General features: G+C 38.5%; 1 protein-coding gene across 2 annotated transcripts in view; it reads right to left on the bottom strand.

Moving 5' to 3' along the window:
* Window positions 1-18,456, bottom strand: part of wwp2 (WW domain containing E3 ubiquitin protein ligase 2) — a 52,007-nt gene extending 33,551 nt beyond the window's left edge. For both annotated transcript variants that reach the window (XM_067435744.1, XM_067435745.1), the window contains exons 1-6: window positions 18,363-18,456; window positions 17,564-17,658; window positions 11,241-11,397; window positions 9,203-9,324; window positions 7,695-7,832; window positions 2,194-2,272 (exon numbers count right to left, since the gene is read on the bottom strand). In XM_067435744.1, the coding sequence (XP_067291845.1) occupies window positions 2,194-2,272; window positions 7,695-7,832; window positions 9,203-9,324; window positions 11,241-11,397; window positions 17,564-17,636 (569 nt within the window). In that variant the 5' untranslated portion in view covers window positions 17,637-17,658; window positions 18,363-18,456. The remainder of the gene's footprint in view (window positions 1-2,193; window positions 2,273-7,694; window positions 7,833-9,202; window positions 9,325-11,240; window positions 11,398-17,563; window positions 17,659-18,362) is intronic.
* Between the last annotated feature and the right edge of the window lie 227 nt (window positions 18,457-18,683).

Raw genomic sequence — 18,683 nt, 5'->3', positions numbered from 1 at the left:
GAAAATAAGGTTTGGGGTGCACCCAGTCGTAAAAGAACAGAGTCTGAAGGGGAGTATGCTAATTTTGTACAGGGGCTAAAATTATATCATGGCCGGTTCTGCAGTTACTTTCTAAAGTCTGTGGGACAAAATGAGGAGCTCATCCCGAGACAGCTCGACATCTGACGAGACAAACCGCACACTCCAGGAACCAATCGGTCCGGAGAAGATGTTTCCAGTAGTAAACACAGCTGCAGGTGCACAGCTTTGACTAGAACTACAGCTGTAATCTCATGAGAAATGCCATACCTGGCGAAGGTTAATGTTGATTGAATAGCTCATGGCATCAACTGGACATTTCGTCCCCTTTGTTTCCTTGTAAGTGAATGGTTAGAGTTAGTGATGTGTCGTTCATGAACGATTCGTTCATTTTGAACGAATCTTTATTATGACTCGGGAGTAGCGAGTAGTCTCAGAGAGTGATTCGTTCATTTTGTGTTGACCGCGCATGCGCATTACGCAACATATGGCCTCTGAATGAGCTCTGAATCTCCGAATAACGTTTCCGTTATTGACAGCATAGACTCTATGGCACTAACAGGAAGAACGAAAGACTCAAACCCGAAAGACTCGTAAGAACTAATCATTTTTGTTTCCGGACCTGTGTCACGCACAGTCCGGGCGGCCCAGCCCCCAGATCTGATCAGAGTCAGACACAGACGAGTCGACAGCTAACGTCTCGAGGAGCTCGAAGACACGAGAGGCGGAGAACAAACGTGATAAATATGAAGTTGCAAGAGAAAGAATGTTTTGGATCAGGAGGTGAGGTGAACTAACAGAGAAACTGCAATAGCCTGCCCTGACCCAACAACTAATCAATTAATTAAACATTTCAGTTTCTTATAATTTGGCTTTGGTTGCAGTACCCTATAGTTTATTTTTATGTCGTTTTAAAATGTAATCAACATTTTCATAAGTACTAGATGTGTTGGGCTATTTAACATGTCATTTTGGTGAAATGAACGAAATGACTCGAAATGACTCGAAAAAAGATTCGTTCATTTTGCTGAACGAGACTCAAAGATCCGAGTCAGTAAAATGATCCGAACTTCCCACTAGTTAAGAGTAAAAACATCGACATCGTAACGGAAAAAAAATAAATGTCTTTTTTCCGCCGCAGCACATTCGCGTTCGGTGTGGAAGCGCTCGTTACACAAACAGCTGATCAAAAAATAAAACCATCGCATGAATTGTTCGCGCATCAAAATCGCGTCCAATGTGAAAGGGCCTTAACACTTCAAAAATTTCATAAAGAGATTGTAAATCGAATCCATTTGAATCAAGTGGTTTATTATAAATTTCTGAAGAGACTCAACTCGCTTTATATGATGAACGAAAGTCTTGCAGGTTTGGAAAAGCATGAGGGTGAGCAAAGTTTCATTTTTGGGTGAACAAATTCTGTGGCATTCTGCAATATAGTAATTTCCGTTTTTATGAATGGATTCTGCAATTCATTCCATGTTTTCTGCATCGCAGAAATGAATGCCATTATACTGAATTAAAGGCCTTAAATTGTTTATGGTCAAATTAAGACTTAAAGGGTTAGTTCACCTAAAAATGAAATGTCTGTCATTAACTCCTCTCCCTAATGTCGTTCCTCACCCGTAAGACCTCCGTTCATCTTCACACACAGTTTAAGATATTTTATATTTAGTCCGAGAGCGTATGCAAGTGTATGCACACTATACTGTCCATGTCCAGAAAGGGAATAAAAACATCATCACAGTAGTCCATATGAGACATCAGTGGGTTAATTAGAGTCTCTTGAAGCATCCAAAATACATTTGGGTCCAAAAATAACAAAAACTACGACTTTATTCAGCATTGGCTTCTCTTCCAAGTCTGTTGTCAATCCGCGTTCATGACTCCGCAGTCTCCCTCAGACTGTAAACGAAGCTTGGGCGCACCAGATAACACGTCAGCAGCGGATTGACCACAGACCCGGATATATTTATTTTAATTATTTAACACTATTTTACAACAGCTTTAAATGTGGTTTAGAACTTAGAGTTGTAATGAACTATTTTATAATAGGATGTTATACATAAAAACACAAGAATGTGTTTACTAGCAGAAAACAGCAGAAGATATGAAACGCACACATAAAAAATGAGACCGACATAAACAATTGAAAAATAGAAAGATTGTTCTGACCGTCCGCGGGGGCTGCTGGTACTGGGGGTGTCCTCACTATGAGCTCTGTGCAGATTAGACCTGCTCGAGTGAACTACCTCTGCACAGAAAAAAACACACAAAATCATTAGGACCACTGATTCACACATCATGCAGAGAGGTTCATCATTCCTACTTAGTTGATTTCATTAAAGCAATAATCCACGAGAGGCCATGTGTTACAAGGGTAAAAAAGAAGATAACGTTTTTAATCCAACCCAAGCCGTTTGGAGAAAGCAGAGGCTCAAGTGTGAGACCTGATGAATAAGATCAGTATGTACATTTAGTTAGTTGAGTAACATTTTTTAACCACTATTCTGTCATTTTTTCCCCATTGTCAACCATTTTTACTGTAAGTAATTTACATGTGTATGGCAAATTATTGAATTAATAATCAAAGTAGTCGACTGTCTCTCCTATACGCTGTGTGCGTTACTGTTTAAGATGAATTACATATTTAACATTCTTAAATTTTAGGCACATACCGCAAATTCATTCATTCAAAAATTTAAAAAGACGAGAATAAGAGCACCAGCACACACAAGCAATCCTTTTTATCAGACAAATTCATTTAAAAAAGTCAACTTAACAGGTTTGAAATATGATCAGTAAGATGAGCACTGGACTGCTGTAGGTTAATGGGGAAATATATTTATTTATTATTCAGAATGAAGAGTTAGAAAAAATATATATTTATAGGAACATTTCAGCAGGTCCAAGATAAACGCAGAGAACACGAGTCATTATTCTAATCAACTGGAGGCCACAAATGAAGTAATAATCTGCGTTCTCATGTATGTAGGTGCGCTGAATGCGGTTGAATAAGTATTGTTATTGTAATAAGTAGAGCATGGAAGCAGTTAGTGCAAGTAGTCCATTGCTGTGGGAGCCACTAATATTAGTAATCTTGTTAAGATGTGCGACATGATACGTACTGTACAATAGAAAATATTGTTCACATATACTATAAATCATACTATTATGCCTATACTTTTATGATGCCCAGTTCTGGATTAATTTTGTTTATATTTTGTTTATGTTCTGTATGGATATTGTGAATAATCCATGTAATCTAAAAATTGTTTGTCATTTTCCCAAATCTGTTAGCTAATGTTTTTAATCATTTTAACATGCAGTCAATAACCTTTAACATCTCTAAGAAACATTTAAGACAGTTCACCTTTATGTGTGTAATTTGTTGTTCCAAATGTATGACTTAATTTCTTCCAACTATGACCCCACGAAACAGACTAGCACTGAATATGGGGACAAGACACATCAGAAACAATGACATTATCTTTGTCTAAAGTGGCTCGGCACATCTAGATGAGCCACATATATAAACTTGAATGAGATCTGAGAGAGATTATCATCAGTAAATAATGAAATGATAAATTGCTATGTTCCTTACACAATGTTGTTGTTCACTGTATGGAAAAGAACAGAGTAAACATTACACAACATTCCTCATGTTCTTTTCCACAGAGGAAAGAAAATCATAGTTTGGAAGAGGAACAATTTAATTGTGGGAACATCCATTCATTTAATAGCGACACACTATATTACCAAAAGTTTTGGGACACCTGCCTTTACATGAACTTGAATGCCATCCCATTCTTAATCCGTAGGGTTTAATATGGAGTTGGTCCACCATTTGCAGCTATAACAGCTTCAGCTCTTCTGGGAAGGCTTTCCACAAGCTTTAGGAGTGTGTGTATGGGATTTTTGGGCCTGGCTCTCAGTCTCCGCTCTAATTCATCCCAAAGGTGATCTATCGGGTTGGGGTCAGGACTCTGTGCAGGCCAGTCAAGTTCCTCTACAACAAACTCGCTCACCCATGTCTTTATGGACTGACGCTTTGTGCACTGGGGCGCAGTCATGTTGGAACAGGAAGGGGCCGTCCCCAAACTGTTCCCACGAAGTTGGGAGCATGAAATTGTCCAAAATATCTTGTTATGGTGAAGCATTAAGAGTTCCTTTCACTGGAACTAAGGGGCCAAGCCCAACCCCTGAAAAACAACTCTACCCCATAACCCCCCCTCCACCAAACTTTACATTTGGCACAATGCAGTCACGTCTTTGCGTTTTATTCTTCTGTTTTTAATTTCACATGAGAGTGTCTGTTAACTCTTTCCCCGCCAAACACATAATTATCCGGGTTGCCACTGATCAAAACACACGCGAGTAAGACGCAGTAAAACAAGCGATCATATGTAAGCAAATGCATATGAAAAATAACGTGTTCATCAACATTAAACATCATATAAATCAAAACTATCCAATGTTAGTGACTGAAATGTAGACCCAGAATAAGCTACAGGACTGTGAAGCATTAGGGGTTGATGGACTCGATCTACTCCATCTGTGTTTGATCATCGCTCTGAATCTGATCTGGAAACAGTCTTTCACAAAAACAGGATTTTCTCAGCTGAAATGTTTTTGTTGTTTTTTTTTAAAAATAAAACGTATCCATATTCAAGTGTTGATAAAAAGGAATGCATGAAGGTAGAATAAAAACAAATTTTGTTTTAAAGCAGAGGGTCTATTCTTTTGATATATTGCATGCTCAGATATTAACCATAATATTATATGGGCTATTACATTTTTGTGAAAATGATCAAAATCCCTGGCAGTGGCTGGTAACTTTTTTTTAAACGCTGGCAGGGAATGAGTAAATGAAGCCATGCAATTGTAAAAATGAAAAACTTAAATGGAGCGACATTAAAGCTTTCAACAAAAATTACTTTAAGAATTTCAGGCTTAGAAAGTTTGAGCACAAGTTTCTGTTTACTGTGCGTGTGTGTGTGTGTGTGTGTGTGTGTGTGTGTGTGTGTGTGTGTGTGTGTGTGTGTGTGTGTGTGTGTGTGTGTGTGTGTGTGTGTGTGTGTGTGTGTGTGTGTGTGTGTGTGTGTGTGTCATTCTGGCTTTCCCAAAACCTGTACACAAAGACCTGTTTATGTAGTACATGTGTTTCAAAAAAAAAAAACGCCAGGGGAAATGAGGGAAAACTTTAAACCAACAAGAGCGACTTGAGAGTGAACAGAGGACCCTAACAGACCTACACACACTCCAACCTTTATCCACTGCTGAAGGTCAAATAGAAACTTGCACACTGAAAGAACACACTCCAGATCTTTATACCGTGTGTGGCAAAAACAGGGATTTGAGATCAGATCACAAAGCCAGTAGCTGTTCTGGTTGTGAAAAGACTCGAAAGAACATTTAAGCCAAACTGTCATTTTATTAAATGTGTGTGTGTGTGTGTGTGTGTGTGTGTGTGTGTGTGTGTGTGTGTGTGTGTGTGTGTGTGTGTGTGTGTGTGTGTGTGTGTGTGTGTGTGTGTGTGTGTGTGTCTTATATTGTGAAATATTATGACAAATGACTAGTAAGGACATATCACTGGTCCTCACTAGTTAAAAAGGCTTATAAATAATGTAAAAATATGTTTGTATTTGAATCTAGGTTTTTGCACGTCTCTGTGATGGGTAATGTTAGGTGTAGGAGTTGGATTAGGCCATAGAAAACTTCTGATAGGAACTGGATGAAATATTTAAATGGTACCAATCCACAATCTGACTTGTGATGCAGCCTGAATCATAAATCACACCACGTTCATTCGTTAATATTCAATTAATATTCTATTGGATGAAAACTGAACTTGGCTGGGCAATGACTTCACTGTTTTCTGCAGAGCTGCTTTATAGATAATAACTACTTTAATAACTGATGATCTTTACAACTGAACTGACTTCATCTGAACAGTGACACTGTTTTTTTAGAGCTGCTGTACAGCTGAAATGAACTGTTTGCATAATTTTGCTATTATCACTGTACAGCTGCTTTGACACCATCTGTTTAGTTTAATGGACTATAGAAATAAAGGTGACTGGACATAAAAATCAATGACAAGTCCATGCAATGTCCTCACTAATATAGTGAAACGAACGTGTGCGGGCATGTACATATTTCTGTTGCTGTCTTTGTCAAGCGTTGCGCGTATATATTAAATCCTTGTATTTTTAATGTTTAGTGAACGGTTGAAGCAGAGCTCTACACACACGTCCTGACACCTGCTGTCACACATCCACACACATTAAGAAATACAGCTCATATATGCGCTGTCCTCCTTAAAGTACCGGTACTAAAAAAAGTCAATTTCGTACCGTTTGTAATAGCAGGGTATCGCAATACTTTTCTAGTACCGGTATATCGTGCAACACTAATCTATATAATTAAAAAATATTTATCAGAGTGGGGTCAGCACATGCTGTGGTGCAGTGCGTAGAAGTCATCAACTTTATGCAGTGTCAATAGCTACAGAGCTCCAAACTTTGCGTGTCCTTCAGATTAGCCCAAGATCAGTGTGTAGAGAGCTTCATGGAATGGGTTTCCATGGCTGAGCAGCTCATCCAAGCCTTACATCACCGAGTGCAATGCAAAGTATCGGATGCAGTGATGTAAAGCATGCCGCCACTGGACTCTAGAGCAGTGGAGACGCGTTTTCTCAAGTGACCAATCACGCATCTCTGTCTGACAATCGGATGGATGAGTCTGGGTTTGGCGGTTGCTAGGAGAACGGTACTTGTCTGACTGCATTGTGCCATGTGTAATGTTTGGTGCAGGGGGGATTATGGCATGGGGTTGTTTTTCAGGGCTTGAGCTTGGCCCCTTAGTTCCAGTGAAAGGAAGACTTAATGCTTCAGCATACAATTTCATGTTACCAACTTTGTTGGGACAGTTTGGGGATGTAAAGCCAGGTGTCCCAAAACTTTTGGCAATATAGTGTATGTTGACTGATAGTGCTCTATATCATGTGTCGGAATTGCAGCACACACCATATGCTTCAGAGTATGAAACTTTTAAAAAAAGCTAGAGATGATCTTTCATCAACTACACTCACTTTCCTTAAACAGTAGAGCATGCCACTAGCAATGTTACGGGTTAAATTCCAGGCAAAGCAAAACTTGATAAAATGGAAATGTGTACCTTGAATGCAACATAAGTCACTTTGGATAAGGTTCTGGCAAAGGCATAAATGTAAATGTGAACTCGCCATATACCACTCTTTGTACAGTACCATAATCAATGTAGTACCTGTGTACTGTGTAACTGACACAAGACTTCTTTGTGCTTTCTAAAGCAACTTACTTTACTCCCAATCAAAAATTAGTGTATATGAGTCTGAACACATTACGCTTCTGAGTGGTCAAAGGACCCACTGACCTCCTGGGCTCTGTTTGTCAGTTTTGAGTACACAGAGGAGAAAAGCTCTCTTGTGAGCATCCGCTGGGTCTCCTCTGGTCAAACTCGACTCTTTCCATTCCAACCCCTCTCACCACAACCTCCTCTATTCCTGCATTTAGTTTAGGTGGAGTCACAGCCAAGGCTTTGCAAACTCATGAATGTGCAGTTGTTCATGTGTTCTGTGTGTTCTACGAGTGTTTTCTATGAAGTGTGCATGTGTGTGTGTGAACAGAACTTACTGTCTGGCGCAGCATTGCCATTGGGCAGCGATCCTAGATCAACAACCAGGCCGTCCAGACAGACGTTGAGCTCACCTCCTGCTACAACTGAGCCTTTGTTCTCTGTCTGTAGAACCAGACTGAGCTGAACATTCTCCACTGCCAGTCAAAGAGAAAGAGAGAAAGGGCTTTTTTTTTTTTTTTTTTTTTCATTTTTATAAAACCTAAATTTCATTTACATTCATGACATTTTATCTGACCGATTCATTGTTTTGGCAAAACACTCACTGGTTCCTATTTTGTGTTTTAAAATAGCAAGGAAGAAATGAAACTGGTTTAAAAGGGGAGTGCTCAGCTGTTCATGGAGATCTCATTCTATCCCACATTAGTCTCACATATCTTCGATTCATAGAAATAATTTATTTCTGACAGTGTGTAGAAGACATACTGACATAACTGCTGGCAGAACCCAACAAAACAGCAAAAGAACAGATCAAATTTAAAGCTGTTATCGTTTACCCTCATGTCATCCTAAACTTGTCTTCTGTGCAACAATAAAGGACATCTTTGAAGAATATCCGGTCTTGTGAATGAAAAAAATAAATAATAATAATAATAATTTATGATAGTCTTGAAAATTCGTACCATGGGCTGCTTCTCTGCACTACATATAATCATTTTTTTGCAAACCCAGCTGTCTTCTGCCAGAAATACAAAAGTTCAAGAATTTCTCTAAACAATGTGAAGCAAACTGCTGACTCAGAAACAACTTTACCAACTTGACCAAATAAAAAAAAATATAGGACTAACATTGTGGGGTGACTCTGCTGAATGTCAACCCTCAAATGTTCAGGGAAAACACTGCACTGAGCTGAAAGGAATTCATGCAGACCTATTCAAAATCTTTTGGTCAGTAGTGTCAAAAAAACAAAAACAAAAAAAAAACAGAAATGCTAAAGTATGAAGTACAAGGGACAGTTGGGGACACTTAATATTCAACAATAATATTGATGATCACTGAACTGACTTCAGCTGAACAACAGCCAAAATGTACAACTTTCCTGTTATCATTGTAAAGCTGCTTTGACATAATCTGTTTATTTTTATTTTTATAAGAGACATTCTAGCTTTATATTTTAAACTGTAAAAATAGGACTTTTACATCAGTTACAGAGAGTTATTGACAGGTCTGGGGTGATCAGCATTGATTTTGATATTAGGGCTGAGTAAAAATACTTGTTGAGTTTTAATATTAATATTTACTGTTTAAAATAATTACCAGTTAACACAGAATCTGTTGGCCTTCCGTTATAATGCTGAATGGCTGTAATTGTTCATTTCATCCCCAGAAACGTAAAAAAGAAAAATTGTATATATATGTTAAGTAAAGGCATGGGTATTGTTATCAGTAATACTGGCCTTCATTCATAGTTCTCAGTGAAAAAAGATGGCATTAAATAAACATTTAAAATACTGTCTTTGTCGTTTCCTCATATTTATCATCATTTTGTATTGTGTTGACAACTTACTCTTGCCATCATGTGTTCTCAGAGTGTCCAGTAAGTCAATGGTGGCACTGCCCAGAAGTTCCTTCCTCAAAGTGTGACAACTCCACAACTTCAGATCCAAATGACTCTGAGGTGTCACGTTCCTATAAAATAAAATAAACACACAAATAAATAAATAAATATTATATATACATATATATATATATATATATATGTAGAGAGAGAGAGAGAGAGAGAGACACCAATAACATAACATTATGACCACTGACAGGTGAAGTGAGTAACACTGATGATCTCTTCATCACGGCTCCTGTTAGTGGGTGTGATATATTTTAGGAAGCAAGTGAACATTTTGTCCTTAAACTTGATGTGTTAGAAGCAGGAGAAATGGGCATGCGTAAGGATTTGAGCGAGTTTGACCAGGGCAAATTGTGACGGCCAGACTACTCTGTCACAGCATCTCCAAAACTGCAGCTCTTGTGGGCTGTTCCCGGTCTGCAGTGGTCAGTATCTATCAAAAGTGCTCCAAGGAAGGACCAGTGGAGAACCGGCCACAGGGTCATGGGCGGCCAAGGCTCATTGATGCACGTGGGGAGCGAAGGCTGGCCCGTGTGGTCCGATCAAACAGACGAGCTACTGGAACTCAAACTGCTCCAGAAGTTAATGCTGGTTCTGATAGAAAGGTGTCAGAATAACAGAGCATCTCAGTTTGTTTTAGCGTGTGGAGTTGCATAGCCGCAGACCAGTCAGGGTGCCCATGCTAATGCTTACCTGGGGAACACATGGCCCCAGGATGCACTATGGGAAGAAGGCGAGCCGGCGGAGGCAGTGTGATTTTTTCACTTCCTGTCAATGTTCTGCTGGAAAACCTTGGGTCCTCCATCCATGTGGATGTTACTTTGACACACACCACCTACCTAAGCATTGTTGCAGAGCGTGTTCACCCTTTTATGGAAACGTTATTCCCTGGTGGCTGTGGCTCTTTCAGCAGGATAATGCGCTCCTGCCACAAAGCAAAAATGGTTCAAGAATGGTTTGAGGAGCACAACAAGTTTGAGGTGTGGATGGCCTCCAAATTCCCCAGATATCAGTCCAATCGAGCATCTGTGGGATGTGCTGAACAAACAAGTCTGATCCATGGAGGCCCCATCTCACAACTTTCAGGACTTAATGGATCTGCTGCTAACATCTTGGTGCGATATACCACAGCACACCTTCAGCGGTTTAGTGGAGTCTGTGCCTCGACAGGTCAGGGCTGTTTTGGCAGCAAAACTGGGAGCAACACAATATATCTGAATGAACTGATCATAATGTTATGCCTGATCTGTGTATACTTAGAGAAAGAGAGCGAGATATACAGGGGGTGGTCATTGCCTAATGGTTAGAGTCAGACTGGTAACCCAAAGGTTTGACTCTCAATACCGGCAGGAGAATGATGTGCCTTTGAACACTGGACCAACCCACAATTGTTCCCAGAGCAAAAATAGCTGCGTGTGTCAATGGTTTGCAGTGTGTGTGTGTGTGTGTTCACTACTCACTACTCCTAATGTGTGTGCACTGTGCCCTAACGTGGGTAGGTTAAATGCAGAGGACAAATGATGAGTATTTTTGAGTCCTTCAGCAAATTCTGGGTTACTACACTCTAAAAAATGCTGGGTTAAAAACAACCCAAGTTGGGTTGAAAATGGACAAACCCAGAAATTGGGTTGTTTGAACAGGGACCCGTTCAAATAACCCAATTTCTGGGTTTGTCCATTTTCAACCCAACTTGGGTTGTTTTTAACCCAGCATTTTTTAGAGTGCATACTTGGCATTTACATATCACTTATATAGCTCTGAAAATTTCTAGCCATTATATTGGCTAAACACGGCCCCCTAAAACTTGAAAGGCTTTTTCGAAAAGATTTTAAGAGATATAAATAAAAATAAACCAAAAGGTAGAAGACAGCCATCGCAGAAAAGCAGATTTCTTTACTTTACTGATTACAGAGAGCAATTCAATAGGTAATTGTTTTTTTTTTTTTTTAGTACTTTCAATTTTAAAAAAGTGATTTCTTACAGGGTGAGGTCTTCATTCCACTGCAGCTCAAGGTGTCCGGTGCGTTTGCCTGTTTTCTTCGTTTCACTGGTCAGGCCGTCTGCGGTCACTTCCACAAATGAACTCAGACGAGAGTGACGACTGGGAAGCTTAGGAGACTGAGGCTTAGCGGAAACCACTGTCAAATGAGCAGAACAGAAGAACACACAATTCTTGAATAAAAGGTTTGCAAAATTTCAACGAGAAATAGTAAATTTCAGTTCTAAACTACAGTGAGCCAAATCATGACAGAGCCATTCATCTCATATCATACTCACTGTTATTACAGTTGGCTCCAGTATTTTGGGGGCACTAAGCTAATTTTCAAAATGAGTCCTGTGTACGGTTTCAGCTAACAACTCACGTGCCCTAAAGTACACAACGTATACGTCCTACACTGACACCTCTAGGGCACTTCGAATATTTATCTTTAAAGACACTAGAAAATAATAAACTAGAGTGTAATAATAACATTTTTTGGTTTGTGAACTACCAAATGTAAATACAATGTAAATTAAATACAACAGAACAACACACAATAATAAAAAGTATAAATTAAACAAATATTTCAAACAGATTAATGCTGGGTAAGGAAGTAAACAGCCTCTATAGCAATCTTTTCTGTTCTGGCATGTTTTAGCCCTGATTTATACACTTATATGTGTAAACAACACAAATCTAAAATACAAAAATCGAAATGGCTCTTTGAAAACATTTCACATACTGCTTGAATCCTTTCCTCTGTGTGACATGTGGGTGTCAGATATTTTTGTGTAAAGCTTTGTGTACAGAGGTGTGATGGGGATCAAAGCGGTCACAAGGAGATCACACCAAGACGTAAAAATGGGGAGATGTTTACATGCAAAAATATGTTCATCACAAGCAGATGTGCAAATAAATACGGTTAAGAGAAATAAAACAGGTTACTAATAAAACTGTTAAGAACTGTTATGCACTAAAACCGTATAAATGTAACACTTTTTTGTCTATTTTGAATCTATTTATTAATCATATGGTGAGGCAATAGTTAGTTAAAAATGGTATGCTCTAATTATCAAGTGGGGAAATGTGTGTATTTAAACGGATAGTAAATATTATAAAATACACAGCAACAGTAAGAACACATGATGGACAAACTTCACGGTCCTTCCATCACAAGTTGTAATTGAATAACCACCGGTTTTCTGCCGTTTCATACACACCACCTACTGCCAGAGAGTGAATTTGCCTTTTCATTCAACGAACATCTGAACAATTCACACGATAAGGTGTCTCGAATTATTCAAGTGCCCACAATAACAATACTGTGCACATTCAGTGCCGCAATATACTGTATTGTAAGATGACACTGTTGGACACTGTTGGAGCACAGCATCGTCAAATAACAGCATTCCCGAAATGATGAACTGAACCTATAAGATATGAGCAGCAACCACCATTTCAAATAATGTATATTATTTGTACAATTTGTACAAAGGAGCTCAATCTTGCTCCTTTTGTCCCGCTTGGAAGAGCCAGGACATTTTTTAATACAACTCTGATTTTATTCATCTGAAAGAAGAAAGTCACTTATGATGGGTTGAGGGTGAGTAAATCATGGGGTCATTTTCATTTTTGGGTGAACTATCCCTTTCAAGACGATCTACATTTCTCAGTTTTACTCATGGTGAAAACATGAATGTGCATATAGTTTAGTGGAAGATTGCTGCCATCTCCTGGAAAACAAGCACATCTGCTAGTTCTCAATGAATAGTTTGTGCATGAATGCTAGATGCCGTTACTCTTCCTATTGTGTTTAGGCTGTGGAGTAGGTGATATTTTTGTATAGTTTAACCATCATCAGCCTCTTTTTATTTTATTTTATAATATCATGAACACAATGACAGGGTAGAATAGGCTGTGATAATTAATCAACCAATCAAAACTATATTCAAATTCAAGGCACTTGTGCTCGCCTACAAAGCAATCACTGGCTCTCCCTAAACTTGCTTGTTCAGACTTGCACATCCTCCAGAAGCTTGTGTTCTGCAAGTAAATGACGCCTCGTGGTGCCATCCCAAAGAGGCATGAAATCACTCTCACAACCTTTTCCTGGACAGTTCCCACCTGGTGGAATGACCTGCCGATCTCAATTCGAGCAGCTGAGTCTGTAGCCATTTACAAAAAACATCTTAAGACACAACTTTTCAGCAGCCCCTGACCAATAAAGAATAGCACTGACCTATTCTTTTCATTTTGTTTGTTTTATATATATATATATATGTGTGTGTGTGTGTGTGTGTGTGTGTGTGTGTGTGTGTGTGTGTGTGTGTGTGTGGTGTGTGTGCGCGCATTACAAAAATAAGTGTTTCCAATGCTTAGACTGATAACGTGCAGTGCTAAACCACAAAACACCAGGTAAAATCTAGTAGGGCTGGCTCTAATAACTGCTTATTTTATTATATGACTTTTCTCAAGAGCAGTTAAGTTCCAGGGAGTGTATATATATATATATATATATATATACAGTAGAGATTATTCAAAATTAGAGAACAGGAACAGAAGGTCAGTTTTTAAGCATATTTCACAAGTGAAATATATTCTGAAGTACAGTATATACAACTTAAATAAGACAGTTGAAAAATAACGCTGGTCAAAATTAGAGAACACTTTCAGATACCTTCAAGCTTTGGGTGTTAATCTGGCACTTGGTGCTAATTTCCGTAATAATCTGGCAAACCCTATTTAAACTTGAAGCAAACTTTCCAGTTTTCACTGACTGAAAGATGGAGGAGGATGTGGCATGGTTTTGGGGATGTTTCTGCAGCAGGAGTTGGGCCTATTATACAGCTACATGGCAGAACCTCAGAACCTGTTCATCAGATCGTCCTTCGGCAGCATGTGGTTCCTTCACTCCGAGCATCTCCCAATCAGCACGTATTTTTTAAGGCAGACAATGCCCCCGATCACACTGCAAAAGGGTAAAGCAGTTCCTTGAATGTGAGAACACTGAAATAATGAAATGGCCAGCCCAGAGTCTGATCTAAACCCCAGTGAAATAAAATCATTGGCGACAAAGTTATGGCTAAGAAACCCACTACAGTTACCGAACTGTGGAAGAGACTGGAAGAAGAGTGGACCAAGATCACACCGGAGCAGTGTGAGTATATAGTGACGGTGTGAGTATATAGTGACGGTGTGAGTATATAGTGACGGTGTGAGTATATAGTGACAGTGTGAGTATATAGTGACGGTGTGAGTATATAGTGACGGTGTGAGTATATAGTGACGGTGTGAGTATATAGTGACGGTGTGAGTATATAGTGACAGTGTGAGTATATAGTGACTGTGTGAGTATATAGTGAAGGTGTGAGTATATAGTGACGGTGTGAGTATATAGTGACTGTGTGAGTATATAGTGACGGTGTGAGTATATAGTGACGGTGTGAGTATATAGTGACTGTGTGAGTATATAGTGACGGTGTGAGTATATAGTGACGGTGTGAGTATATAGTGACGGTGTGAGTATATAGTGACAGTATATAGTGACGGTGTGAGTATATAGTGACTGTGAGTATATAGTGACAGTGTGAGTTTATAGTGACGGTGTGAGTATATAGTGACGGTGTGAGTATATAGTGACGGTGTGAGTATATGGTGACGGTGTGAGTATATAGTGACGGTGTGAGTATATAGTGACAGTGTGAGTATATAGTGACGGTGTGAGTATATAGTGACAGTATATAGTGACGGTGTGAGTATATAGTGACTGTGAGTATATAGTGACGGTGTGAGTATATAGTGACAGTATATAGTGACGGTGTGAGTATATAGTGACAGTATATAGTGACGGTGTGAGTATATAGTGACAGTATATAGTGACGGTGTGAGTATATAGTGACGGTATATAGTGACTGTGAGTATATAGTGACGGTGTGAGTATATAGTGACAGTATATAGTGACTGTGAGTATATAGTGACAGTATATAGTGACTGTGAGTATATAGTGACAGTATATAGTGACGGTGTGAGTATATAGTGACAGTATATAGTGACTGTGAGTATATAGTGACGGTGTGAGTATATAGTGACAGTATATAGTGACGGTGTGAGTATATAGTGACGGTGAGTAGGCATGTGCCGATATCAATTTTTCATGTTGTGATTAATTGCTGATCTTTTATCACGATATTGAAATAAGTTGCCAAAAAAAAGTGTTGCCATAGCATAACAGCTTTAAGAACTATTTTTGTAAAAACAAAAATAACTGAATGTTTAAATACAATAATGCACCAAAAATATATACAGCTCTGGAAAAAAAAATTAAAAGACCACTTAACACTTAAAATCAATGAGAAATCAATGTTAAGTGGTCTCTTGATTTCTTTCAGAGCTGTAAAAGTACAATTTTCAAACAGATTAAAGTGCAAAAGAATTAGGCTATAAAGAACAACAGGCAGGCGTACAAATTACAATAAGGTCTCATTATTTAATGCATTCACTAAGATTGAGCAATAGCTACATTTGGTACAGAAAGTTTATACATACACGTTTTATTTTGTGTCTTGATGGTTCAGCTATTGGTGTAACTGTATTTAAATAGGGAAACGTGGAGGTGTTTGGTACTTCTAACTTGATCTCTGTTTGGTACCATAGTGAATGAACTGGGCTTAGTGGGCTAAGATAAATGCTATCAGATCGTCACCGCGCGTCAGAGAGATTAAGAGCACACACTGAGACGAGAGAGGGATGGATCAACTCGTTTTAGTTAAGGGAATAACAGTTTAATATGAAAAAGCAGTGAAGTAACCCTTTAAGTATGTGGTGCTGTGATGAACAACATTAAGACAACAGTAGTTTACAAATAATAATTTTATTTACATAAAAACTTCACTAGCGGTTTCTTTTTGTTTGCGGGGTTTCCGGGGTAACCGTTACATTCTGCAGTTCATCAGCGCCCTCTGCTGTCACTGATGAAGTGCTGCCGGCACTTCAGCAGCGTGTCTCGTTCATGTGCCTCATATTAGGCCGGGGACACACTGTAAGCGTGCCGTGAGCATCTCGGCTGCGTGGCGTGTCTGTTTTTATTTCGTCTCCCATGTTAACCGGTTAGAGCTTGCATACTGTCGGCGGCTCACGCGCGGTCCGAGCCGCGCGGAAAACGCGTGCATGCTTCAAATAGAAGAGACGCCTATTTTTCACGCGACACGCGAGCATGTTGGAAGCGTTTCCAGGCAAAATAGAATAGGAAAAGATGTTTATATGCCATTTTGACACGAATACGTATTTAAAAAAATGACATTTTCATGTTTAAAAGTCTATAGGTTAACATAAATGCAGATATAGGCCTAATTGTAATAATAAAAAACAACATAATTATTGATTTTGAAATATTAAACTTGTCAATATAGAACAAAATGTTCTGTAGCCTATTTTGCCGTCAACACCATAGATATGTATGATCAATATAGGCTACTGCCGATGTTGTCTTTGCTGTATCAATAGGTAATATACTTAAATTTAACATGAAGTAAAGGGCTTCCCTGTACATTAATAGCAGCAGCAGCGCCGCGTCAGACACGCTTCTGGTGTGCAAAGAAGGAGAAAATGGCAGGCAGCCTCTATACTTCCTCATTTTTGACTGCTGTAAGAATCACATTTAGTTGTAATGTTTTTTTGTTTTTGTTTTTTTTTGTGCTGCATTGGTTATTGTTCTCTAATTCTGATCACGGTGTTTTTGACAAAATAAAGGTTTTTGTTGCAGTACCTTGGTATTTTGTAAAACATGCTAGCAGAACAATGGTATACCCACAGCTAATCTTCCTTCAGATATCAAGCAATGAAATATTATATTAATATTTCTAAAACAAAATCTAATGTTTCTAAATTGTTTTCTAATTTTGATCTCCACTGTGTGTATGTATGTATGTATGTATATATATATATATATATATATATATATATATATATATATATATATATATATATATATATATATATATATATATATAGGCAGTGATTATAATTCCAAGGTGGCAAAAGCATTTATAATTTGCATCCCTGTAAAGAATGTTCTATCAAACAGGAAATAGAAGTAAATGTGTCCTGACATGAACGCTCATAGTTGAGTTATAAAGTTATTATTCAGCACACATCACCCTCTAGAGGACACGCCGCAAAGTGCAAAAACACACGAAGCTCTGATGCTGCAAGTTGATGCGTCATATATGAGCTGATATAAAGCACATCAAAATGATCAGTTTGACATCAGTCAGTGACCATGCTGAGAGATGGGGCTAGATTAAAAAAGGGATGATTTTTCTTACCTTTCAAGGTCAACTGTGATTTCTCTGTGGCCTGAACGTTGGCAAACTGAGACACACTGGCAGCTGCCATCATCACATCACATCACATCACAGCCCTGAAACACACACACACACACACACACACACACACACACACACACACACACACACACACATCATCATCATCATTCATATTCACTCAGCTAGCTACAGTACATTATAATCAGAGGATAATAAACCATACGTGTGCGTTAACTGAGAGCTTCATCTATCAATAAAACTCACAATGATCATCTGAAGCACCTCACACACTCACATAACGTATTACAGTTTGATACAGGAAGATTTTACATAAACTGTTAAACGTTACAGAAATGTTAGGCGGGTCAACATTGAAGCCAGATTTCATGATTTGTATAACAGTGTCATGATAAAATAAGTGAATATCCGAGTCTGACAGACTCAACGCTCAGTAACTGATTCTGATGATCAGACACAAACACACAGAATTCATATAACTATGAAAAGGTGCGCTATACAGCAGGCTCGGCTGATTAGAACCCCATTTATTTTCGCATCAAGTTAGACATCAGAAAGACTTAACCGAAGATCATTCCTGCAGATAATAGAGGTGTATTATCATTTTTAATTTGAAGTTTAATGCGATAGTGACGCTGTTTGACTAGCTGGACATCATTTATAGAGAAAAGTCACAATACACTTGAAATCGTCAATAACGAATATAAAAGGGGGCGAGTTTATGTGTAATTGAAACGTTTGCTGTTAATAATAACAAACAAAAAAATGTTTTGATCCCTACCTTTTATCTGCTGTGAGACTGTGAATCGCTAACTGTCATTTCCGCTTTAATGTCATGGTCATGTGACTCAGACGAGCGCCGCGGTGGATCATGGGTCCGGTTACTACATAATCATTAATGTGACGGGCTTGCGTTTTCTGCTCTTAAACATGAACTACATTTCTGTAAAATATTTAAGATTTTATCAAACCAGGTTCATAAATATTCATAGGTTTTTGATCAAATGTTTACAAATTGCATTTGTGGCTTATGATTATTGAGAGATAAGCGACATTTTTTTTATTATTGAGATATAACATAATCTGAAAGCTGAATAAATAA

Source organism: Pseudorasbora parva, chromosome 25 (assembly GCF_024679245.1).
Source record: "Pseudorasbora parva isolate DD20220531a chromosome 25, ASM2467924v1, whole genome shotgun sequence".
Lineage (NCBI taxonomy): Eukaryota > Metazoa > Chordata > Actinopteri > Cypriniformes > Gobionidae > Pseudorasbora > Pseudorasbora parva.
Note: the sequence above shows the minus strand (reverse complement) of the source record. Positions and strands in the feature narration are given on the sequence as shown.